The 26,358-nt window shown below is 44.3% G+C and overlaps 1 protein-coding gene across 6 annotated transcripts in view; it reads left to right on the top strand.

Annotated features, from left to right (window-relative positions):
* The window catches only part of BAIAP2 (BAR/IMD domain containing adaptor protein 2), a 141,115-nt gene extending 128,739 nt beyond the window's left edge, over nt 1–12,376 (top strand). For 2 of the 6 annotated variants that reach the window (XM_063120117.1, XM_063120114.1), the window contains 2 exons: nt 4,245–4,297; nt 11,830–12,376. In XM_063120117.1, the coding sequence (XP_062976187.1) occupies nt 4,245–4,272 (28 nt within the window). In that variant the 3' untranslated portion in view covers nt 4,273–4,297; nt 11,830–12,376. Of the gene's footprint in view, nt 1–845; nt 941–4,244; nt 4,298–11,829 lie in introns of those variants that run through there. The other 4 variants (XM_063120115.1, XM_063120112.1, XM_063120116.1 and 1 more) reach the window with 2 other exon arrangements.
* The last annotated feature ends 13,982 nt before the right edge of the window (nt 12,377–26,358 follow it).

Genomic DNA, 26,358 nt, shown 5'->3' with positions numbered 1-26,358 from the left:
TCGTTGAAGCAGAAATGAGCAATGAATTCATATACTCCCTTCTTTCCTCCTCTTGCATTGCCCTCCTGCGGGGTCGACTTCGTGGTTTTTTAAACTACAGACTTCCCATGATGTCCAAACTGTGGTTTAAGCGCTGCTTACAAACCAGGATCAAACTATGGTTTGCAGTCCTGGTTTTTAGGGAGCAACTGGGCACATAAGAGGAGGAAGGAAGGGAGAGGAGGGAGCAGTTGTCGTAGTTTGTTGGACCAGGAAGCATTAGATCTGAACCCAGGGCCTATGTGAAAAGTGTTCCCTCCAAGGAACATGCCTGAATATGGTTATAGTACAAGAACATTCAAAAGCCTGTGGTCAGGCAATATTGGACCAACCAAGATATCATAGAATAGCGAACTAAAAGCTAATGGTCTTCACCTTGACCTTCTCCCAGTATTGTGACCACTTATAGAATCATAGAATAGTAGAGTTGGAAGGGGCGTAAAAGGCCATCGAGTCCAACCCCCTGCTCAATGCAGGAATCCACCCTACAGCATACCTCTAACGGAGTGGATGCTGCCACGGGATGTAGGTAGGATAGAGCTGCCTTTGCAAGCAGTACCCAAAGCTCAGAAGTGCAAAGGGTAGTCCCATAACGTCTTCCTCTACTCTCCCTTTCTGCTCCCCACCCCACCCCCAGCTTCCAGAGCAAAGGGATACTGCATTGCGCTCCAGATGTGTTACTGTTTGGTTGTCCATCAGATGCTTTTCTTCTCTTTCTGTTTCTCTCTTTCTTTCTTTCGTTCTTTCTTTCTTTGTGGTGAAGTGCGGTTTGGCAGTATTCTGTGCTTTTTCTTTCTATTCCACAGCGGCAGTGGCACTTTGGTATCTACAGTGTGAGAGAAGGAGCCTTGACTAGAAATGGCAGCTGCTGCTTGGAAGAATTTTCTGCTTCCCTGTCCCCCCACCCCTTTCTTTCTTTCTTTCTTTCTTTCTCTCTCTCTCTCTCTCTCTCTCTCTCTCTCTCTCTCTCTCTCTTCTTTGCAATTTCCTCCCACCTATCCTCATTTTAAAAAGAAAAGAAAAAATCACTCTTCCCTATTCTTGGATTTCTAATTCTTGTGATCATTAAGGGAACCCATGGTGCTGCTATGCCCCCACCTTCCCTGGTACTCCCTGAAGTTTGCAAACACCTTTCTTCTTCTTTTTAGCAGAAAATATCAACATAGGGAATATTTAGTTTTTGCAGCAGCTGCAGCCTGGATGCAATTTACGTTTTAAAAAAACTTCATAGAAATCCTGCATATCTCTCTCTCTCTCTCTCTCTCTCTCTCTCTCTCTCTCTCTCTCTTATGTAAATGTTTTTGTTTTCTTTTGGGTTTTTTTTTTTTTAAATGCACTATCCCTTTTCAGAGGCTTTAATGTGAGCTTCACATTAATAGCAACATAAATGGAGACCTTTTTTCCTTATAAAAAATAATAATCTGGAAACAAATATGCATGGCCTATGGTGTACGTACTGTTATTTCAACTATCCTTTTTTGAACGTTACCACGACGCCAGTTTTCTGTGTCGAAAGGGAAGGTGCCTATTGAGGCCAGGGAGCCTAGGCACCTTCCATTGCTCTTGAAGGGGATGCTTTAAGGACTGTGGAGAATTGGGAGATATGGAGAACAGTGGCTGGTTCTCTGTGAGGATTGGACTGTTAACCTGAGACAGCTAATTAAACAGAGCACCAACCCAATATTCATTTTTCAAAGGTGTATGTGTGTGTTCACACATATTCTGCAGGAAGTTACTGTTACCTCACGGCTAGTGCTTGGGGATATTGGAGTGGGGCTGGGTGGAGGGGGGATATTTTGTTGAATTATGCAGCTTGCCAAATCAATCCAAAGACTTTCTCTTTATAAATTTGGAGGTGCGTTTCTTTTTCTTTTCTTTTCTCCTTCCCCCCTTTTCTCTCTCTCCTTCTTTTGATCGTTGTTTCTTTTTTGGTAGAATGTGGAGGTATGGCAGAATTGTGAGTGTTTAGAGGTTGGGATGGGGTCTGGACTTTGTGATTTTTGGCAAAATTTCCTAAAATGCTGTCAATCTTCTTTGTTTGTCTTGACTAACTTCAGAGGCAAACACGATAGGATTGGAGTTAATGGCTACTGGTATTGCTTCTTCAATCACTGAATTCTGGGAAGTCTGTCACGTGGCCCCTGTTAAAGACTTAACACTTTCAGTTCCGGTTGAAAGTCTACAGTGTAAAGTTGTATTCCTATTATGACCCCAATGTGATTTTTTTTTTAAAAAAAGGAAACAAACAAAAATTAATATATTTGACCTGTATAGGAGGCTGCTTGACTATATGTATATATATATATATATTAAAAAAATGTTCTATCTCTACACACATAGCAAAGGTTTTATTTGTTTTATATAATAGACTTTGGGGCATATGTAATAAGAACCTCTTTACATTGTTGTCATAACTTTGCTCAAATGACTTTTACATCCAGGGTATTCTGTAGTAAAGAATGAATGTAGAAAACAGCAAAACATAAAACAAAAAAATACGCAAAACTTGTGTGACGACTGTAAAAGTGCTGGATGGGGGGGGAGTTGTGTTTCTTTCTTTTTCTTTTTTAAAGAAAAGTTAAGCAAAAAATCAAAACCAAAAAAAAAAAGGCAAAAAGAAATGTGCCCTGTACTGAGATGATTGAATAAAAGTTTGATTTCCTCCATTGAGTTGGGTTTGGGTGATTTTCTTCAGGTTTTTTTCTTTTTACTGCCTTTATCCTGGACAAATTATGCAGTCGTTGAAGTGTATGTTGCCAGACATTTCCCATGCATTAGTAATGCTGAAGGACCTTGTATCCCCACCTACAGCAACCTTTTCTCCTATTTCCATCCTGTCCCTGTTAAGGTCTTGTGAATGCACAGAGTGCTTTGCAGCAATTCACAGTAAGCATTTCAACAGTAGTAGAGAGCAGGTCATTGTTATCCTCATTTTACAGATGAAGAGCTGAGGCTAAGAGAACAACTTGTTAAGACCACACAGGTCATCTATAGCTGTCCTGGGTTTTTTGACTCTGGTCTCCAAAATCCAGCAGAAGATTCTCTCCAGCAAATCAGTTTGGGCCTAATCTACAGCAAGCAGGATACTGCACTATGAAAGCAGTATGAAAGTGGTATATAAAAGGCAGGAGCCACACTACTGCTTTATAGAGGTATTGAAGTGCACTGACAACTGTTGGGGGCCATTGACACATACTATATACCTCTTTCATAGTGCTGTATCCTGCTTGTTGTGCCTCCAGCCTTTTACATACCGCTTTCATAGTGCAATATCCTGCTTGGTGTAGATTAGGCCTAGGTCAGCTGAATATTGAATTGGGTATTTGCCAGGTATTTACCATAGGAGAGTTTAAGACAGAGTTATAGCAGCTTAATTGAATTCTCAGAGTTTGGCTTAGTCAATTGTTCCTGCAATTGGTAGTTTCATCATGACACCTTATAATCTCACCACATGGCACTTGCTTCAAGACGATGAGCCAGTAGTCTGACTTCAACGTCTAGTCACTATAATTTTGTTATAGTACAGGATTGTGAGGTTACTATGGGTACAGTAAGCACAGCCTCCTCTCAATGACTATATAAAATAAAATTGGAACAACCAACTTAAGTTTTTTTCACCATGTTATCCACGTGGTGATCAAAGTTCACACATGGTAGTCTGATTGCTTGATGCTTTTGGCACGCAGAGGCTCTGTGAAATTATCACTGTGGGATCATTATGGCTTGTCACCTCAGACACCCAACTTCCTCTTCCAAATGCCACTGAGATTTGAATGTTATTGAGACCCAAGTAAATGGTGACTGCTTCTTTGAAGATGTTTTCTCAGGTTTATCTAAGAGAAGTGGGGGATATGTTCAGAGAATGACCTTTAATTATGGGGAGACCGGTTGTGGTTCTTAGCCCCTGGCCAATCTAGGAGTTTCGACTTCACCTTCCCTCCCTACAGTCATTCTGTCACTGCATTTGGTGGCAATGAATTAAAATTGTCAAAGGTAACAAACACAACTTGCTCGGCTTACTTGCATCCTCGATCCGGAGCAGCGGTCATCTAATCAGGAAACCACTCTCAACTGAATGTCATGCATCAGAGGGGCACCATCAGCTCCTGCTCGAAATAATTGCTTCCCCACCCCCCATTATTTTTGGAGTATACATGCATGCCAAGTACCAGTCTACAAACAGCCTCTCTATTTTTCCATTACAGCACGGATGTTGAAGTGGCCAGGTTTTGAGATGTGCCCCTGACTGTGTATAGTTGTAAGTTTACTGGTTTTTTTCCCCCCATGTGCCAACACCTTTTCCTCTGCCTCACACCTCACTCCTAAGAGTGCTCTGGACTGACTTTTTAAATACTGGTGATTCTGGAACCAGAATATGGAGATGGAGGGTGTCCTTGACCATGGAAAAAGTGCCTCTGTGGAACAGATATGGACACTCTCTTGGTGAATTCCATTCTCTGCAGATGATCAGTCAGTTCAGAGCATGGCTCACTTGCTTGCAACTCAGTCCACTGATTGGAGTTTCATTGCCTTTCTCTGGCTGATGGAAAGTGGATTCCTTTTCCTCTGCTGACCTCTGGAGTAAATCCCCATGCTTCCGTCTCTGCAATCCACTCTTACACCTGCACAACTCCTAGCATAATACCTCCCTCAGTCTCCACGCTCAATCCCCCTTCCTTTTTGGAGGGCTACATCACTCCTGGATTTGGATTTTCATTGGGCACTTCTAAACCTGGGCAGCCGGGGGTCTTTCTGGTTTCAGGCTGGTGGTTTGAAGCTCTTGTTCAGCCGTAGTGATATTTTGCTGGGCTTCGGGTCACTGGATTTCTTCCTCTTTTAATGCAATGGATTCTTGGTTGTTCCTGTTTGGCTTCTTGGCTTCTATGCTAGGACCCTGTCCTAGAACATAAGAACTCCAGTCCAAAATGCTTTTGTGTGTGCTTTTGTGAAAAAAAAAGAGACCCTGGGCTAGCAGACATGTGTATTACAGCAGCTTCAAGGATGGGGGTGGGAGAATGTGTGTGTGGAATTGTATGTAGTGTTGGCATATCCTTGCATGCAGGGAAGTTCCCATACATATAGAGATGCTCTGGATTATGCTGATAAGGTAATAATCAGGCATTTCTTCAAAACTGCTCCCCTTTCAGTAATCTCTTTCTGTTTTGCTCTGTGATTGCTGCACCGACACGTGTACAAACATGTAACAAATAGACATATAGCAAAACCCATTTCCTTGGGTAATGTTGAATGGACTACTGCTCCTTCAGCAACTGACTGAGGTCCATGGACTAAATCTGTTCTCTAAGAAAAAGAGGAAAGACGTCCTACCATTCTCAGGATTCTCCAGCCAGCATGGCTGGCTGGGAGATGCTGGGAGTGGTGGAACTTTTTTTCTGTCTAGACATGCATAGGTCTGTGTGCTTTATCCCCTTTCCTCTTCTTCCTCCTCTCCCAACTCTGCACTGAAGCTCAGAAGCAGTACAGAGACTTCCTTGAGTTTCTGTCAGGTGGTTGGGTTACCCCCCCCCCATTTGCCATAACAAAAATAGTTAACTATTCCTTGATGAGTCACACTGTGAACAATTTTCAATACCCCCCCCCCAAGTTCCTTTCAGCTTCCAGAATCTATTTTAGTATCCCCTGGGAGAAAAATGATCTTAGCCTCTGCATTAATTAAGTAGGGAATATTAATTGCCCATGCTTTAAAAATAGGACAATTAATCTTGCTTCTGTGAACTGAGCAGACCTTTTAAGTAATCGGCACTGGCTGCAAAGAGTGTCCAAAAGAGGGATGACCCTCCTGCCCATTCTTGCATAGCAAGCCCAGGTTTCGTCCGTCTTTGGAATAGGCTTTGAGGTCACTTTATACAAGAGGAGCGCTTTTTTTTCCTTTTTTCTTTTTTTGGTAGTTTGGTGTATGCCCAGAATACACCAATAGAAAAATGTTTACATAAATTTATTTATCAGGTCCCTTTTTTAAAATGCACTTGAGCAATTTTTTATGTATTTTAAATGGATGTATACCGGAAAAGCATATGTGTCTATGTGTTTCACATCTGATACAGCACGTATTTTGTACTTTAGTATTCTACCAGAGTACAAAAATGTTTTGAATAAAGAGCAGACCTCTGGGTGCTTTCAGGGATTCGGATGAAAGAAGATATTAGCAAAGTTCTGTTTTCCTGCTCTGGAATCCCTCCTGCAGGAATTTTCTTCTCTCTTCAGCCATTCTGGTTTCTAGGGCCTAATCTACACCAAGCAGAATGCAGCACTATGAAAGCAGTATACAAGTGGTATATAAAAGGCAGGAGCCACACTACTGCTTTATAGCGGTATTGAAGTGCACTGACAACTGTTGGGGCCCATTGACACATACCACATACCACTTTCATACTGCTATATCCTGCTTGGTGTGGCTCCTGCCTTATATAAACTGCTTTTATAGTTCAATAGCCAGCTTGGTGTAGATTAGGACCAGGTCTTCCCATCCACCAATTACTTGAGCCTTCCTTAGAAATGCATTTGGACTTTTTTTAAAGGAGCCAAATGCTCTCTCCCTGTTTGGGCACTTTTGCCCTGGGGAGTGGGGGATGGTGCATGGTGTTCATAGGTCTGGTCCCAAGCTGTTAGAGGTCTATCTCTTAATGCTGGATTTCTAATTGTGTCTTTTCAGAAGTGCAGCATTTTGACATTTGTCACCACATGGATATGGCCATGGTTGACAAATTGATTGTGTACTTGAAGCTCAAAGGAAGAAATAACCCATTACTATGTGGGTCCTTGTCTTTATGTTGGAAAGGGCTGATTGGTAGTTGGACACTGGGTTTTCATAATATAAACAAAGTTTTGTTTGAGAGCAGGCAGATTAATTTGCTGTTCTGTGTCTTTCTCCATCTATTTGGGTGAACATTTAGAACAGGAGTAGGCAACTTGTGGCTCACCAGATGTTTCTGCCTACAACTCCCATGATCCCGCACCATTGGCTATGCTGGCTAGGGCTGATAAGAGTTGTAGGCCAAAACACTTGGGGGACCACAGGTTGTCCACCCCTGACTTAGTGCAATCTGCTCCATCCTCTGGCCATCCCATGGCCTGATGCCTTCTGAATCCAGACTAGAACATGTGTATTGGTATGCCCTCTGTCTCTGTGTTGCAGTCGTATTGTATAAAAACTACAAATATGGGCTGCTGCTTCAGGACAATCGTGGCAATAACAACAGGGAAGACTGGTGCGAGACTTGGGTTCAGAACATAGATATGAAAAAAGTAGGCAGACATAGGCATTGGTGGCTGAAAGGACTAGGCAAAAGAACAGTCCCTATTTCCTGGAAAAAATTGTCTATTACATTAAGCTCTGAGCTTTTTTCCTCTGAGGTAACAGACAATGTATTGCATTACTATCCAACCAATTTGATCCTTTGCTAGATAATTGGGCAATAACTCTGCTTTCAGTCAGCCGTTTGCCTTACAGTTTTGCTCTTGCCATGGGAAAAGTGTGGTTATGTGTTTCTCTGGCAAGCATCAATACTGGAATTATTTCTATGTACATCAGACATTTGATGTGCACTTAGGACTTTTTATGTGTGGTTGTTTATGGGATCTTTAGACAACATCATGATCCTCCAATTTTGCTTCTGTTTTTTAACAGTACTTTCCCATATTTTTGTAGAGCGGGGAAAATGGGGTATCATTTCTGAAAGTGAAAGAAAAAGTGTTGCCTACTTGTGAAACTCCATGATAGTACAGTGCCACTTAGAGCAGAGCTTTCCAAACTTTTCATGTTGATGACACACTTTTTAGACATGCATCATTTCTCGACACAGTAATTCAGTTTTACTAGCAAACCGAAGGTTAAACTAACCCCTTATAAGAGATACGGACCCATACATAAATTGTAATAACAAAATGTATGGGGACACAACATATCTCATGAAAATTTTTCATTTATATTTTTAAAAATATATGATTTGCAGGATAATAATATACATTTCCAAGACTTTTCACATTGAACCAATTTTGTCGAGCTGCAATCGAGCGGTGGTTGAGACGGTATGCTATCAAAAAACTGGACCCATGGAATTTCTCGAATGCGTCACTTCAGGTGCAGCCGCGTCACTGGAAGTGATGCGGAATCAGCTGTTTCGACCCCATTATGCATATTGCGCATGCGCAATACCTGTATGATCCCTCGACCGTGGTGTGCATACACTGAAATGACGGAAGGGGAATATACTAGCGCACCATGCAAATAGGCACCTTTGCTGCATAAAAATGCATGCAAGTTGGTAGTGCTTATTTCACATAGATTCAGAGGTTTCTCGTTACGTTCGCATTACACGCCTACACACTGCAGCTGACACACTAACGTGTCGCAACACACAGTTTGGAAAGCTCTGACCTAGAGGTTAAGAAGCACAAAAGCAGGGGGGATTCCACACGTCGTACTGAGGGCGTTTCCATGCGCCCCCAGTGCGCACCCAAAGCGATCGTGTAGCTTGCCTGTTCGAAGAGACGAGGAAGAGGCGTCCTTGCTGCCGCCGCCACTGCCACCCACCTACCTCCTCGCCGGCTGGGTCGGAGAGCTCCGCCTTCTTCCGCCAAGCTCTCCGCCCCGGCCGGCGAGGAGGTAGGTGGGTGGCGGCGGCGGCGGCAGCAAGGACGCCTCTTCCTCGTCTCTTCCAGGCAAGCTACACGATCGCTTTGGGTGCGCACTGGGGGCGCATGGAAGCGCCCTCAGTACGACGTGAGGAATCCCCCCAGGAAAGCAAAAGCTCTTTGTGTAGAGCTTGGATCTCAATTCTGCAGCAAAACTGAAAGTATATAGAGTGATTAACAGCCTCATGTAGAAAAGCTCAAAGAGGGAGGTTGTGCTAAAGACTCCCCATTTAGGTCTGGGGAGTGACTTCCAATAGCACTCCATCATCTAAGACGGTAAGAAGTGGCCCTTTAGTGCCAAGCTGTGACATGGAGACGGTGAGTGTAAATTGTTACTTATTTTCAGGCACATTCTGTCTGTTTGTATCCTGCAACATACTGGTTGGGGAGAGAAAAGAACATCCTGCAAACCCCCTATGGAGCAAAAGGCTGGTTTCAATAAAAGGGGGTTAATCATTGTCAAAGTGTGTGTGTGTTGCTCATTGGCTGTGACTTACATGGGATGTATATCTTAAAGATAAAGCAGAATGGCTGTTGACTTAAGAGAGAAGGTGGTAGGATCCGAAATCTGTTCTCCTTGGCCTAAACCCAATAGGTCTGGACAGACTTCAAGCACCATTTCTCTGTTGTTGAGCTGTGCTCTGCAAATTGTTGCCTGTTGACAAGCCGCTGATGTAACGCCCCCTTAGATCTTTCTGTGCCAAGAAAGATCAGGAATGCAGTTTGCTATTGGCTGGAAATGCCTCCCGCACACCAACCTTGTGACTTTAGCCAGACTTGAGATTTGTCCATGATGGAGTAGTCTGCACCTGAGAGTGTAGTAGGCCCATAGTAGTTACTTGTTAACAAGTATTTGGGGAGCAGCAGCTTGCCCTGAATAGATGCAAGATGTTCTGGAGGAAGCAATGCTGTGCATGTGGGTGCAACGTAAATATCAATAAAATGTGACCTTTTGCTGGGGAGGGGGTGCCAGGAGAAGTGAGAGTATCATAGTCTGAAAATAGCCCAGTTGCTCTGGAGACCTAGAAAGTAACTCTACAGTCCTAAAGCAGCTTCCTCCAGCACACAAAAGTTGACTCCTCGTGACCAGTTTTCTTTTTATTCACCATAGTCAACATGCTGTTTAATCTTTCCTCAAATGAGTGCCATAAAATTGGTAGAAAAACCATTTAAAGTCTGTTTTCCACGAGGGAACATAACTGTATATTTACAGATGGCTTGAATGTATGGAAGAACAAGTGGGACTTGCAACAAAATGTTGCAGTGTAGAGTGCTCCTGTCCAGGATTCCAGACAGTCAGCCATGCCCTTTTCCATGATACTCCATTCCATTCCCCCCGCACACACACACCCCTATTCTCCATTCTCTCCCTCCCCCTTCCCAAAATCAAGACAGGATTCTATAACCACTGAGCACACTGAGTTGTGGCAGGAATCTTCCTCCCCCTTTAGGGTTTTTTAAACCAGATTTTATGTACTTTTGCAAACCTGGAGGCTCTGCTGAGCCTGCTGAAACATCCCTTTTGTAAGTGAGCAGTGCTGTTTTAACTATATAAACATCGGCATTCATGCCTGAACATCAGAAACATTCATGGGAGAGCTCTGTTTTGTTGGTTGCTCTAAAATCTCAAAGCACTGATTCTCAGGGGAAGGAACTGATATTAAAATAGGACTAAAATTAATTTATATAATTCAATCTGTGACTTTTAATACCAGCCTGGGTCTTGAAGGTATGCATAGTAAGTTTCCTAGCTGTCTTTGTTTACCTGAGTCTGTGGACTGTTAGCAGCTTGCATTTTTCCTGCCTCTCAACTTGCATCCAGAGCTTGCCGCAATTGCCATGGGAATGCCATAATTTTTTCTCCTCATAGGGAACCATCCCCACCCAGCTAAGTAATTTAGAGGATATTGACCATGTGCATTGGAGCCAACCTGTTGTGAATCTACAAGCCCCTAAGATGGTGGAGACTGACAAGCTTATGGTCCAAGACCCTTGCAGATTACAGTTAGGGTGGAGATCACAGAATCATAGAATAGCAGAGTTGGAAGGGGCCTACAAGGCCATCGAGTCCAACCCCCTGCTCAATGCAGGAATCCACCCTAAAGCATCCCCGACAGATGCTTGTCCAGCTGCCTCTTGAAGGCCTCTAGTGTGGGAGAGCCTCCCTAGGTAACTGATTCCATTGTCGCACTGCTCTAACAGTCAGGAAGTTTTTCCTGATGTCCAGCCGGAATCTGGCTTCCTTTAACTTGAGCCCGTTATTCCGTGTCCTGCACTCTGGGAGGATCGAGAAGAGATCCTGGCCCTCCTATGTGTTACAACCTTTCAAGTATTTGAAGAGTGCTATCATGTCTCCCCTCAATCTTCTCTTCTCCAGGCTAAACATGCCCAGTTCTTTCAGTCTCTCTTCATAGATCATTTTTGCCAAGAGGGGACGGGGGAGGATGGCAGCACTAAATACAAGGAAACAGACAAGAGAGGCAAAGCCTCAAACAGTGCTGAAAAACAGGTGTGTTTTTTAATGAACCGTAAAATGTCCTTGTAAAAGAACGAGAGGTTTGTGGTCTTTTGGTTACAACCTTCCTTGGGAGCACGACGAATACCGTTCAGGAAGAGGCTTGGTCTCTTTTCATTTGTTTGTTTGTTTTCATGAGGGGAAAGGGCCATTTTGGTGGAATCCCCATGGCAACTGCAACATGTGCTCCAATTCTTGAGCCACCCCCCCTGCCAGAACGCAAGAGAAGCTTTCACTTTACAGGTGTGTGTGTGTGTGTGTGTGTGTGTGTGTGTTGCTTTCTGCATGAGACAAAGCGATGTCTATTCATCTGTCCTTGTTCCCAGTAGCCTTTACATATTCCAAATCAGGAGTGGAAATCATCCTGGAGGCAACCATTGAAATAATTTGTCATTAAGGCTTGGCCACTTAGGCCAAAGATATTTTCCAAGCAAAACCACCGTTTGAAAGTTTCTTGTTTGTTTTTTGTACAAATTGATGTTGTCTTGGTTGCAATGGGAGCTATGTTTCTAGTGAACATTGTTCGGTGCTTTTGTCATCTCTGCGTCTCATTCTTCTGTTATCTGTTGGTGCAGGCCATGGAGTTCCCACTAAAGCTGGGCCTTTCTTTCTCTTTGCAGGAATCCTTTTGCCAATGTCCAGCTCAAACCAACGGTGACTAATGATCGTTCAGCTCCTCTCATCAGCTGATCCCAGGGATGTTGGGCGACGGCGGGTACTTCGCACCATTTATTTCAGTTTCATCTGTGTTGCATTTCTATGGTCTCCTTGTAAAACGTGCATGTTTTCCCCACAATTCTATTTTTGTAGTTAGACTGAATTTCAGCCTCCTGCTTGAAAAGCAGATGTTGGCACACTTATTTTATTTTTTGCTCTCTAGAAACAGAAGAGATACTCGGCCTTGGAGTGAAAAGTATCTTGAAGATTACATGCTGTCTCTATTCTGAATGGAGAACTAGATAGAACTATGACCCAGGCCCTGCATTCTTCACCTGTACTGTTATAGACTATGCTCAAAATCTTCTAAAGATGGCGATACGCCAGGAAAGCTAGTGTGAGGAGGATAAACCTTGCTACCTTCGCAATGTCCTTTATGCCAGTTAGAATTACTTCTAGTCTGCACAGTCAGAACATACGGATTTGAATAAACTGAACCTGTGGACTTCAGTGGTTGTCACAAAAAGCTTTGGTACTGCCCAGGCCACAAGATGGTGATGTCTAGCAACCCCTAAATCCCTCACGAAATATATGACACATGTCCTGCATAGCTCTGCATCCAGAACAGCACATGAAGTGGACCAAATTGTCTCTTTTAAGATCTTCCTGGGTATCTCATCGGCTAAACATCCTTCCTTGCGTTGTGCTGGGCTTTTCACTGGGTAGCCTTCTGTGCTTAGGCTTAGCAGAGCTGGACTCCAAAAGCCGTGCCTTTGTAATTTTAATGAATAGTCCAGATCTCTACACATGCATCTTGCCTATCCTCAAGGGGAAGAATGAAAGAAAGGCAGATCTAATGCGGTGGGGCAATCATCCTGCACCATCATCAAGTGGCCCAAGTGATCATGTACACATTTTTCACCATGTAAAGATGGCTGCCAAGAAAGGACCCTGTGCTACCCTCGGAGAGCACCACCACCTGTTGTTTGAGCATCTGTCCTGCCTGATTATAGCTCTTTGCTAATTAACTAGGCAGGAGGGGGCACTCCATGAACTACAAAGCTAGATTAATTCCCACCCCTCCCTGAACTCCGCTTCCACTGGAATTATTGTCTACTTATCCTGCCTGGTGCAGTGTTTTTTGCGTCCCATGCTGCAGAAACAAGCTAGGTTAGGCAGCCTGGCGCCAGTTTGGTCCTGCAGGTCAGTGCTATTTGAAAGCTCCTGGTTCTATGACCAAAACAATATTGTATTTCTCATGTTTCAGTCTTTTAAAGCACCCTTGCACTTGCCTTACAATGTAGATGTTAGCACATTCGTAAAAGATTTTCATATCTACTCTGTCCAGTTGGGGATCAAGGTCCCCTAAGCTGCAATGCAGAACACTCAGTGCTGCATAGTTATTTACACAGTGTGATGTCAGCGTATGGTTTCCAGTAACAGCAGCTGCCAAAATGGGGTCGGGGATCTGTACCACTGAGACTCTTGTCACTTGCAGTTTTGTGTTGTCTTTTGCATCTGCAGTCAAACTGCAAACTGAAGTGCTACAGGAGACTCAGCAGTGAAGATAATCTAACTGCTGCTGGGGAAATCTCAGGATCATGTGTTCTGCCCCTATCCAGGTGACCCAACTTATATGTTTTATCAATGTGTGAGTGGGGAGCAGGTACCCTCCCCAAATAGTGCACTTTGTGCATGAAAACAGACTCCCCCCCCATCTCCATGGGAAATGACAACTGTGTCTCATCCTTGGTGCTTTTGAGGGGCAATTCATCCACCACAGCCTGTTCTAACCCCAGGCGGAAGCAACTAGGAGCCAAACTCTACACAGTTCATGTAGTCCTGTGACTAGATTTCAACCTGGCAGCTTATGGTTCATGGAAGGGAGTGGCAGGCATCGGAGGACAGCTGTTTTCCTCGCCTGCTATTTGTCTGCACAAAATCTCCCCCACCTGGCTACCGTTCTCTCAAGAGAAAGAAAGTGATAATGTGTCCTTGTATCTCTTCATGTGATTTTGGGTGGCCAAACAAAGGGGTTAAACAGCCTCTGTGCCTAACTGTTGCTGGTCATTTGCTCAACCTGAAGCCACTTAATTTCCTCCCATGTTTATTTTTAAAACAACCAGCCTGGCCAATGATGTGGGATCATGTGAATTGTAGTCCAACACAGACCACAAGTTTCCAATTTCTGTTTGAAATCAATCACAAAACTGCCTGGAATATGCAGTTTGGCTCTTGGATAAAGCAGGCATACAAATTCCAGAAGACTTATCATGTTTAGAGTCCTTCATGAGATTCTGATGTATTTATTTTATCGCATCTAGTGCCATCCTGGTTTGTAGGGGGCTCTGACCTCTCTAATAATGTTTATAAAGCACTTCTTACATAGATAGGTCACAGGGAATATATATCATAGCTTTTTTTTAAATTACTTATGGCTACGATATGCTTTCATACGTGTTTCGATACCTATATTTTTATATAAACAAAATTTTATTTTGGCTTTAAACCAGCTTTTCATAATTCCCAAGATAGACAGGACAGGAACAGTCTGCAAAAGCTGCTCTTGACTGGGGCTGCAAAGCTAGGCATGGTTACTAGGAAGTAAACTTCATTGGACACAGCGAGTCCTGCTGTCGCCAGTCATGTTCTGGTTTGTACTATGCTTCTGTTACATTCCTCCCTTGGAAATATTCCTTTCCACCCTGGATGCTTAATAATTACCTTAGGGGCTTTGTTCACAGAAATGTGATGAGGTTTCTCAGCCAGAGCGTTATTGGTGAAATGGCAGTGAGCTGTGCTAACCAAAAAGGTCAGATTCTACTTAGATGAAGAGTGTTTTGCAAAGTCTTTTTTTAAAGGGGCAGGAGAGAAAGATCTTTAGCTCCTTCCTCATGCTTGCCTTAGTCCAGTGTCACAGTGATGGAATTTCCCCTCCCTATCTAGAGTTGGAATGAATGTAGCATTACAGAGTTATTTAATAACCCATGGGAGAAGGGCGCTCTAGTTCTGCAGAATGGGGAGCACACAGCATGAGAAAACACACACAGAGAGAGAGAGAGAGAGAGAGAGAGAAAACCTAAGCAAGAAAACCATCACCATGTGTCATCTCCAGGAATTTGGAGGCCTTCAGGCAAGGAGCTCCAAAGCAATCTTTGGGCCCCTTAACATGCAGTCCCAGCAGGAACCCCACAAGGGGGAGGAGGTGGGGGGGGGGTTTGCCAACTGAATATTTTGTTATGCTGCTCAGCTTCTTTGAGTGTTCCATGCAACCTGAGAATGGTGTTATTGCTGGGGTAGTAGGTTCTGAAGTTCTCCCCAGCAAATGTTGGACCTCACTATCCTTTTAAGTCTAATATTGTCTACTTGCATTTAGGGATGGGGTAGCGGTTCCCAGTAGCAAATTGGGGGTGGGGAGGTGTTCCTAGAAATTTCTCATGAAAATGTTTCAGTTCCCGCCCCCGATTGCTATATCTTCCTCTTCCTTGGATTATTCACATGGTTGAAACTGCACAATCAGGGAACATATAATGAATGAGAAGACCTTACTCTGCTCTATAGTAAGGTTTGGTTCTGTGCTGACTTGGCTGAGAATGAGTAGAGACCATTTAAATGGAACAAGCAGGCAAACAGACTTTGTTACATGGGCTGTTGAGAAATTCTGGAAGGTGGCGATCTTTTCTTGCTGGAGATTGGATTGCTCAGCCTCAGGCGCTTGGTTCAAGCTCCTGTTCAGATGTTGCCCCTACCTCTGCTGCTGCTGCTCTCTATGCCTCCCAAATGTTGCTGCTTGAAGATTAACTGAGGTCACTGTTGCAAAAGTTTTGAGTCCTGCTGTTTCTGTGCTTCCAGTTCCTCATTTCTTGGTCCGTGACATTCCCAGGTTAACAATTTTTTAAGGCCTTCTGTCCTTCACAGCAGAAGCAGAATGTGTGAATTTAAGGCTTGGAACACCATCTGTGCCTAAGGCCTCAACTGCTGGTATGCGTGATAGATAAGAACAGATTGTAAATTTTCCATTTTCCATTAGGATGGAGCATGAGATGATTCTTGAGAATAAACAGGAACCGCTACCATCAGCCAATCTGGAGTCAATTTCATGACAGAGAAAACTGCTCTGCTATTTCCTGACGTTCATCATAGAACAGCCTTCCCCATCCTTCTGCCCTCCAGATGTGTTGGACTACAGCTCACAGCATTCCTGACTCCTAGATGTGTTGGCTGGAGCTGATTGGAGTCGAGGTCCAAAAGATCTGGAGGGCACCAGGTTGGGGGAAGGATAAAACACGAAACAGTAGGATAGTGAGTTGCCTGTGGTATCAAGTTACTTAGTTTTAGCCCAACCAGTAACCACCATAATGCCCCACTTGCCAGAATAGAAGCAGACGGGTCGTAGTGAAAATAAATAAAGCAACCCTTTCCAACTTGGAGCCCTCCAACCGTGTTGACTAAAACTCCTGGGAATGGTGAGAATTGTCATCCCACACATCTGCAAGGCATTGGGTTGGGGAAGGCAGCTCTATTTATTTTCACTATGACCCATCTTCTGTCCGCTCTGTATGCTTCTGTTCTGGCAGGTGGGGGAAGGCTGGAACAGAACGTATGAGCCACCAAGCATCGCAGCCTTTGCTTCGATTGTATCCTAATTCTGAAGAGCAATTGTAGTGCGGGCACCATTTCATGCCCCAGATGAACCATGCTGTTGCCCACCAGGTGCAATTAGCTTCCAAAGGTTCCATGGCACTTTCTTTTTTTGCTACAGACTTTTAACACAGCTACATTTTTTAATCCTGTAGTGCATTTTTGTAAATCAAGCACTTACCCAAATTTCAGTTGCAAAACATGGAGGGTTTTCCCTATAGAGAGGACAACCATTTCTTTATTCAAACAAATCAGAAGAATTTTTTAAAATAAGTGTTGGTCATCTTGGAAAGGGCAGTTCCTTGGTATCAAAAGAATTTAATGCTAGGAAACTGGATAAGAACAATACTAGTCATTGGCAAGGTTAATGTAGCACTTCAGGAGGTTATACTCAACAACAAGGCCAGATTAACAATAAAGGCCAAACCTAGGTGCCCAAGACAACTCGAGAAGAGAGTGGAGGATGCTATCAATGGCTACTATTCAAAATGGCTATACATACTCTTCAGTATCAGAGGCAGTATGCCTCTGAGTACTGATTGCTGGGTACCGTGAACTGTGTATGTGTGGGCTTGTGGGCTTCCCGCAGGCAACTGGTTGTGGGCTTCCTGCAGGCAGCCACTGTGTAGCATACTCTCTATACAGCGGCCAGATAGGCCTTTGGTCTGATCCAGCATGGCTCCTTTGGGGTAGTTTACTTTAGGGCTCAGTGGTAAATCACTAAGCCAAGGCAGGCCCCTATACTCAGAACAAGTCCTTAACTATCCCCCACACCTGATGTTCACCAATCCAGTTAGAGGTGAACATGGCCCTGCAGCTGCAAAGATCGGGGCTGTGCCAAATGCCTGGTGAGCAGCAGTGTGTGCTTGCTTTGCCTGGTGTGGCCTTTGGTCTCCAAGCCTGCCCCATCTGCTTTACACCAGCCTCCTCCAACCTAGTGCCCCCCAGATGTGTTGGACTGAACAAATGGCCATGCTGATTGGGGAACATGGATATTGTTGCCCGACACATCAGATTGGGGAAAGCTGCTGCAGACAAACTTTTAAAACATATCTCGCTGCTGCTCCCTCCACAGTCATTTTATGCTGTTAAGGTAGCATTTAGGAAGGACACCAGCCGGTACTTGGCTTATTTAGGATAGTAGGCATTGAGGACAGATAGGACATAGAAAGCATTCCGTGTTTTTAATTCACTCACTGCCATCCACAAAAGCAGTATAGAATCCTAGAGGAGGAAGCGACTCAAACACCACTTCATTTGAGTTTCAGGAGAGGTTGTTCTGTTGTAGCAAAAGCAGCCAAGAGTCTTGTGGTACCTTAAAGGCGGACACAAAGGCATAAACTTTGGTGGACTTCAGCTGCATGTGGCGAAGTGGGTTGTAGTCCACAAAAGCTTAAGTTAGGGTGCAGAACCTCTTTCAACCCAAGAGCCGAATTCCATTTTGGAGAAGCTCTTAAGGGCTACATTCCAGTGGTGGGTAGTTCTGAAGGCAGAAGGGCCAGGCCAATAAACCAATAATATTGCAGCTTAAAGTACTTATTATCTTGGGAGAGGCCTTTCAACATTTTAGAATGGTGAAAAAAAACCCACAAAAGCTGGGAGACCACAAAACGATCAGTGGTTTGCGGAAAGAGGGCATAACCCTACATTGGTAACTCTACATTTGGTAACCCTACATCCAAGCTACTGTTGCAACATAAGCTCATCATCTATCAAAGCTCCTGGATTAGCCCACACAATCTATATGTTCAATATGTCATGGTGGCTTCAAAGAAGGGATGTATGACAAGAGCAGGCAAAGATTATTATTTTAAAAATGTTTATTTTTATTGTTGTTATTATTGGACCAATGGTATTTGACACACATGCTGGGAGCTGTATGGAAATCAGCACTGATAAAAAATACAGCAATTATGACCCGTATCAATAAAATATACACTGTAAATAGCCTCTCACTTTTTTAAAAAAAGAAAGAAAGAAACTCATAACCCAAAACATAGCTCTAGCTCTGACCTCATGCACCCTCTCAGGGGCTGAATACATTTTGATGCTATAGACCATATGCCTGTAGGAGCTTCCTGTTCAAATGCAGCAGCAAAAGTAATGCAGCTGGAGGTCAGGCTGTGCTGTAGCTACTTAGCAGCAGCCTCTCCCTGAAGCTGCTCCTCTCCATGGAACTCACTGTAGCTTTGCCTTTGAATTGGCAGGCGGAGGCCTCCCTGCACATCTCAAACACTCCCATTTAGTCTAATGTGGAGGAATGGGAATATAACAACAGTCCTTCTTCAACCTACAAGGGTGAATCACTCTACCACCCCATGGCTGCCTACAATGGAGAAATGTGCCACAGCTGTTCAGCACACTGGATAGACTTGGGGCCCATGGAAATGGCTCTGCTGTGTGTTTGCTCAGCAAAGTCATAACAAACTCAAGTGAAGCTGCAGCTCTGCCTCAAATGTCTACTAGTTATGCCACAAGTAGGACTGATTCTATCCATGGTTGCTGCTCCTATGGTTCTCATACTCAACATGTCTCCCACGGATACAATAAGTGAAAACAAGGCTCTGTTGGCATGAAATCTACTCTCTTCCCCAAGAGGCATATTGTGCACATGCAAATAAAAGGATTTGTTTGGGAGAATGTATTTCTCATGCCCAGAGCTGATATATATATATATATATATTTCCCCCGCTGTTGATGTTGATCCGGATTAACCTGCCTAGAGATAAATATATGCACAGCTTTGTAGCCAACACGGTTTGATTTCTACTCACTTTTCTGAGCTGTTTGCAGTTAGCAATAATGGGCCAGCTTCCTCCAAAGCAAAGCTGTTTTTACAGCCTCATCTGCTTATTCTGTAGGCACTTAAGTGCACCAGTTCAGGTAGCTCTCTAGCAGTAAAAACCTGTTATGAGGCATGCTCATCTCTCACGCAGGAAAGCAGGTTGTCCACTCATTAGGACGCTGCTGCTGCAACATACAGCGGGCTCAGTTTGCTTTACAGTCAACCAAGGTAAAGGCACTGTGTGCTCTACCCTGCTGGTCACGCGAGTAGGGCATACACTGTACGCTCTAAAATAAAAATTTAAATTCTATGCCAAAAAAAAGCTGGATTCTGTATCCTGTATAAACCATGCAAATAAAGCAAATTTGCATATTTTTGTTTATTTTGCATAATTTATTCTGCTGCTGCTAATTGTGAAAAGGGGCATGGGAACTGAAACCCTGACCACTTGGAATCCTGCTCTTTCGTTTCTATTTATTTATTTATTTATTACATTTCTATACCGTCCAATAGCCGGAGCTCTCTGGGCGATTCTTCCGGCAATCTTTGTGCATCCTATTGTAGACACACACACACACAGTGCCTCCCCACTTGCCATGGATGCTATTCTTCAGCAAGAGAAAATGGATCAGTGGTGTTTGGTTGAAAGAACAGGAGTCAGTGATGAGCACTGGAGTAACTCATACCAATGTCTGCACTGGAGTCATCTATGCCTGCAGCATCTGTTGCTTACGTAGCAGACAGCCTTGCTTCTCACCAATACGCTCAGCTGGGCCTGGCTTCAGTAATGCTATTTTACAGATGTGAAAAACTAAGTCTAAGGCCATAGCTAGACCAGGCCTATATCCTGGGATTGACCTGGGATCATCCCTGTGCATCCAAATGACACACAGGATCCTGGGAGCAAGCAGGGATGACCCTTCCATTTGCCTGGGATAATCCTTAGGTGTAGCTAAGGCCTAAGAAACAAACTGAGTACCATGATGAAGCCAAAAGTGAAACAAGCTTAAGAGCAAAAAGATAAGTTGAATATTTCACCATCCTCCTTAATGGAAGTAGCCAGGCCTATGCATGCTCCGTGACAAGCTGAACTCAGCTACATATATATTTGTTTAATTTACATATGTAGAAAGCAAATTTGCCAGACTCCCCTTATACTGCATAGTATATTCTGCGTCTACTAGTCAACTTGGCAAAAAAACCAGCACTGAAATTCTCTCCTTTAAAACCACTGGAAATTTTATCATAAGAACTGTGGACCTCCCTGGCCTTCTGCAGTTTTCTGGGCATTATCCACATGCTTTCAGACTTGCCCTTGCAAAAGGTGAGAAAGCTAGCTTTCCTTTCCAAATGAAAGCAGAGGTACTTAGGTAGCCAGATGCCACAGCCAGCATCATATTTTGTAGCTTCTTCTCACTCCCTACTCCCTCTCTCTGGCATCTCTATGGAATGGGGTGGCGAGGGGAGTTTTAATAGACACACCAATGCAGATGGATGATTGGTATACAACTCACATTCCTATGATGCAAGAGAGAATCCTGCATGTGACACCATCATTCTACTTGTTCTCCAAGCATGTAGCATGAATAGTGGGGTTTTGCAAAGCCACAAGGGATAGCTATTCAAATAAAAACAAATATCGGTTATTCCTGGTGCTACGGCCACACATTAAGAAATGACTCATGGCATGCACTTTTGTGTGTCTACTCAGAAGTAAAAACAACCACCTAGGATTACACAGGGTGCTTCTAGTCTGTGGGCTTTTAGTACTAATCAATCATGCAGAATTCCAAGAGACTTTCCACACTTTGGCTATTATAGCATTTTATGTGCATGTATGTGTACATCCTAAGTTCCATCCATACTGGAGGATGTAACAAATGTGCATGGGGGTGTAACAATGTAGCCAAGCTCACACTTCTAACAAATTTATTTTTAAAATCAATTTTAAAATTTGGGCAAAAATTATTTTTCATTTAAGTGCTATTGCTTAAATATATATTTTTAAACTAGCAATTGTGCAATTTTTTTTAAAAAAAACACATTCTTACAGTCTAGAAAGGTAACTATGTGTGCCAAAGTGAAGATGTGTGCTATACGGTTTTTGCTTGAAATGTCATTGCAGGCATCAAAACCACATCTCTTTTTTAAAAAAAAAATAGGGGGGGGGGGAATGGAATTGTATTCCAAAGTGACCTACTCCTGTGGAGATTACACTGCTCTTCTGTTCCTTCCAGAAAAGCCTGACTTTGTGAACTCTCAAAAGAAATGGGAGAAACGTGGGGAAGAGGCAGAAAAACAATTTTGCGACACCATGCACATGCCTGGTAAAAAGCGAGTAAACAAAGAATGGCAATTTCAGAATAAATACCTAGGACTGGATCCAACTTTTATTCTGCCAACAGAATCAGCCCTTGAGCAGAGTTCAGCTCTCAGTACTCCTGCCTGCTGGAGGTGGAGTGATGGGGTGGGTGGGGGAGGAACTTTTGCAAATTTCCTCATCTCTCTGGCAGCTTCAGCACCACCTCCCACACTGTTTCAGGGGGTCTCCTGTTTGCCCACGAGCAGTTGCTCCACCCTGGAGATTTCAGGTGCTTCCAGATGAAGCTTTTATCATGCTACCGCCCTGCCTCATTCACAGAATTCTACGGTTGGCCCAGATTACATTGTCTTCTGCTTGTCATACTCCTGTTTCTCCACCAGTTCTTCCACCTATTTTCTTACCACAAAAAAAAATCTGTGAAGGAAAAAAAGATCGAATTCCTGCACAATGTCTTCTGACTGGTAGCGTTAGGAGCCCTCCATGTGGAAGCAACCTTCTGGAGCCAGAAACAAATGAAGGTAAAGGGATAATCAATTATAGTTCTGTTCTTCCCACACTTCCTGCACAGTGACAGTTAGTTGCTTCCATCTCTGCTCGTGCTGGGAACTGTAGCAGGGGTGTTCATAGAAGACGATGCTGGAGCAATGCACCACGTGGCCAGAAATAGAAGTACCCACTCAATTGCATAGTTAGAGTCTCTAAGTGGATACAAGATGGTTCCCGGTTGCTTAATTTACACACCCAAATGAGTGATAATTTGCAAGGGCAAGATGCCGCTGCACAAATGTGCATGTGAAGTGTGATTGCCATAGGGTGTTCCTCTATTCATCTCCCATGCATAAGAGCACTCCAGAGCACTCATCCTTACTCGATCAGGAGACCAAGGCCATAGCTAGACCTAAGGTTTATCCCTGGATCGTCCAGGGATCAAACCTGTTCATCTGGGTGACACACAGGGGATCCAGTGCTCAGGCAGGGGCGAACCCTGGATGATCCCAGGATAAACCTTAGGTCTAGCTGTGGCCCAAGACTATTCCTGTGTCTCCCTTCAGCCTTCCCTCTCCAAGCCTGGAATTTCCTTTCATTTTCAAGAGAATTCTTGTGCAACGTTTTCTGGGTTGGAGAGGGAGGGCTGGATGGAGGAATGTGAAGTGCGCTGGCCCCACATGCCAGGTAATAGCCAGTGCGCTCTGGTTCACTAGCAACGTGGAAAAGGAGGAGATCTTCCTTGGGCTCTGCCATGGCATTCCCTCCAGCTGTTCACAACTGTGATCATGCCAGGAAAGACCCTATCCAAAGTAAACTGAGCTGACTGGATGCTACATGCTGGAAACGATGCCATTCTGATGTGGAAACAGCTGGAGCTCACGTGTATGTTTCCCTCCAAAGCAATTGGAAGTGGCCATTTTAAAGCTTCAAAAATCACTCTCAGCATAACAGAAGGCTTTGCTTGGATTGAAATTCTGGAAACGACACTGTTCAGGTTGGAAGGCCAAGAAGAGGTGCTACCTAATCAGGCATGCTTCCTTTTTGCAGGATGGGAGAGGCTCCCTTTCCCCCAGAGCCTTGGTTATGTTGCCTGAGGCTCCTATTTTGGCCACTTGGAAGCGGCAACTCATGCTGCTAAATGAGAGAAAGACAGGCAGTCAGCTCTGTCCACAGCTGGCACCTGAACATTGCTGCTGTAACAATGTCTGATGTCACTTGGCAAAAGGCAGAGAGTAAAATGTGCAGACTTAGCACTCTTGTTCTCCCTGGTACCTGGGTGTAGGCATATGCTGGTGTGGAAGAAACAGTGTACGAAGCACAACCTGTTGAGGAATCAGCTAGAGCAGTCAGATGAATCTTGTCAGGAAAGAAAACGTCATGTGGCCTTTGTAATTCTCCCTGGGTGAGACCCATTGCTTGCATTCAGGTATACATTGAGGTGTGAACATTAAAAGAAGTAACTCAAGGACTCTTTTCTGGCTGCTTCTATCTACAGGTTCCTTTAGAGCTGCCCTCATCCCTTTCCAGTTTCTGCTCTGGTGCTGGCCAGAGGTGTGGGTGGCATCCAATCCTCAAGATTGGATTACTGCAACACACTCTATGTGGGGCTGCCCTTGAAGCTGCTCCGGAAGCTGGAGCTGGTGCAGAATGCTGCAGCTCGGCTGTTGTCTGGAGCTGCCCCTTTCCAGCATGTAACTCCTCTGCTGAGGGAACTGCACTGGCTGCCTATTCGCTACCGGGCCAGGTTGAAGGTTCTTGTACTTGTGTACAAAGCCCTAAACAACTTGGGACCAGGATACCCGAGAGAGCGCCTTCTTCCTGACCAACCTGCCTGGTCACTGGGGTCATCCGTGGGCCTGCTCCTGGTGGTTCCACCTAGATCCATCCTCCGATTGGAATCCACCAGGGGAAGAGCCTTCAGCGTGGCGGCGCCCCTCCTGTGGAATTCCCTGCCTCTGGAAGTCAGACAGGCTCCAACCTTGTACTCCTTTCGGCGCCTCCTGAAAACATCTTTCTTCCAAGAAGCCTTTCTTTAACATGCAGCCTTGGATTACTGTTATTGCTTCTTTTAAATTTTGTTTTAACTGTTTTATTCTGTTTTTATTTTCATTTTACCTTGTACACCGCTCCGAAATTTTTCAATGGGGAGCGGTATATATATAAATATTCTAAATAAATAAATAAATAATCACTGATTCAGCTCTTCCCAGCAGGATCAAACTGCAAATACCTGGCTGTGGATACTAGAGCCTCTGGAAGCCCAACGAGGGGAAAAAAAAACCATGCTTAAGGAACAGGTTTCTGCCCACCTCAAGGAGACCTATTATCTATTCCTTTTGCAGGGCTACAAAAGCTAGGCAAGGGCATTGCTGCCCGCTTACTGTGTTGGTAGTAAGTAAGTACATGGATTGTAAGCAAATACAAGAAAGGGTAGCACTATCCACAGCAGCAACAAGGATATTCCAGCAGCTATTTATATATATATATATATATATATATATATATATCAAGCTGGGAAAGGAGAGAAACATATGTTTCTAACATATAAGGATGCCGTGGACAGACCATGTCCAGTGACACTTTTAGCAAGGATGGCAGATCTCATGAAGTTCCAGCAATTGTTGCGTTCCCAGCAACAATTCTAGCTACCAGGGGGAGGGGGGACGACATAACTATTCGAAGCGCACAGAATCCCAAGATTTCTTGGCATTCCTGCCTGGTGCCCAGGTTGCAAAGAATTAAAAACCAACAAAAATTAACTGGCATGACTCTAAGCATATTATCTCAGAAGTAAGTTCTACTGAGGTTAATAACCGTGCTTACGATTGCAGCCTTACTAAGCAAATCTCCAACTGGCTAAGACTGGTGTTGGCAGGTGGTGGTTTTGGTGGTGGGAGGAGACAAAAGGAAGGGAAATCTTAATGCCACCACCACCACCACTGGAAATTGAGAGCACCATCCCATTAAGATGATTGGTGAATTGTGTGTGCGTGTATGTATAAATTAAAGTGCATCAAAGAAGAGGGGAGAGGTATCAGCCTCAATGCCAAACCTGCCACCTGTGGACATAACATGTACCAACAGAGGGCAGGAGAAAACAGCCACAGAAGTGAAAGCACATTAAAGCCTCCAGCAAGCACTGTCATGGAACTCCTCTGCACCTATTAGGAAATGGCCAAATAGTGAGCAGCCGCCATCTGCATCTGTCCGTCTGCTCCTTGGTTTCCAAAGTCTGTGTTTGGTCTATAGCCCCAAAAGGCCACAACCCCCCGAGTGCAAATCTCCTCGCACCCTTTTCCTAACCCAAATTGCACAATTATCCTAAGCCTAAAACAGATCAAAATTTAAGAAACCCCCCCCAAAGCAAACAACATGCCCCCTAATCCCTTCCTTACTCTTCCCCACTCCTCCACCAAAAGACGCCTTGATAAAAGTTAACTCTTTACATCTCTTTGGCAATAATAACTTAAATCAGCCACTCTGTTAGGGCAGGTGATATAACGGTGAGTAAATTTTATACAAAAATAGTCCCAGTGGCAGTTTGACCTGCTTTTGCTACACATCTGATCACATTCTCCTGCATGTGAATTACTCTAGGAGTTGCGAAGGGAAGTCGGAGTGTCTCCCCACACCACAAGGCCTGGCAGTCTGACACAATTCCTCCCTTCCTGCCTCCTACCAGCGGTATGCATCTTGGCGCTCTAGAAAGGCTCCACCTAAATAATACTGTGTCAGGGAAAAGATGAAGACTGTGCAAGGGAGGAAAGGAGGGAGAGAGGAGGTGAAGGGGCACAGGTTGGTCTCAGCACCACACAGGTCCCTCCCAGCCAGCAAAGCATTCCAGCAAGGTCTTCCCATCTTTCTGAAATACGCCGTTCGTTCCTGCCCCTGACACCTCCTCAAAGGCAACCTCGGGGCAATGCTACTTTCTCCAAGGCTAGGATGGAGAAGGGCAAGGCCATTAGGATCTTGCCCATAATGAAGCTGGAGGCATTTGCTGCAGCTGAGTCACGAGATAGATAGGATGGGTTCTGAGACAAGCCCACAAAATGAAGGAAAGCATTTCCAACAGTAAGTGGTGCAACTGAGCAAGAGGCATAGGCAGTATCAGCAAGGTTTATACTGGGGGCGGACAAGACTGCGATAAGGGCAATGGCTACTAAGCCCATGTGGACTCCCCAAAGTAAAATGCCACCATAACCTTGACCGTTTCCGCTGCATGCCCTGGTGGTTTAGGGCCCCCATTCTCTCTGG

This window comes from Elgaria multicarinata, chromosome 3 (genome assembly GCF_023053635.1).
Source record: "Elgaria multicarinata webbii isolate HBS135686 ecotype San Diego chromosome 3, rElgMul1.1.pri, whole genome shotgun sequence".
Classification (NCBI taxonomy): domain Eukaryota; kingdom Metazoa; phylum Chordata; class Lepidosauria; order Squamata; family Anguidae; genus Elgaria; species Elgaria multicarinata.
This window is presented reverse-complemented; position numbering and strand designations above follow the sequence as displayed.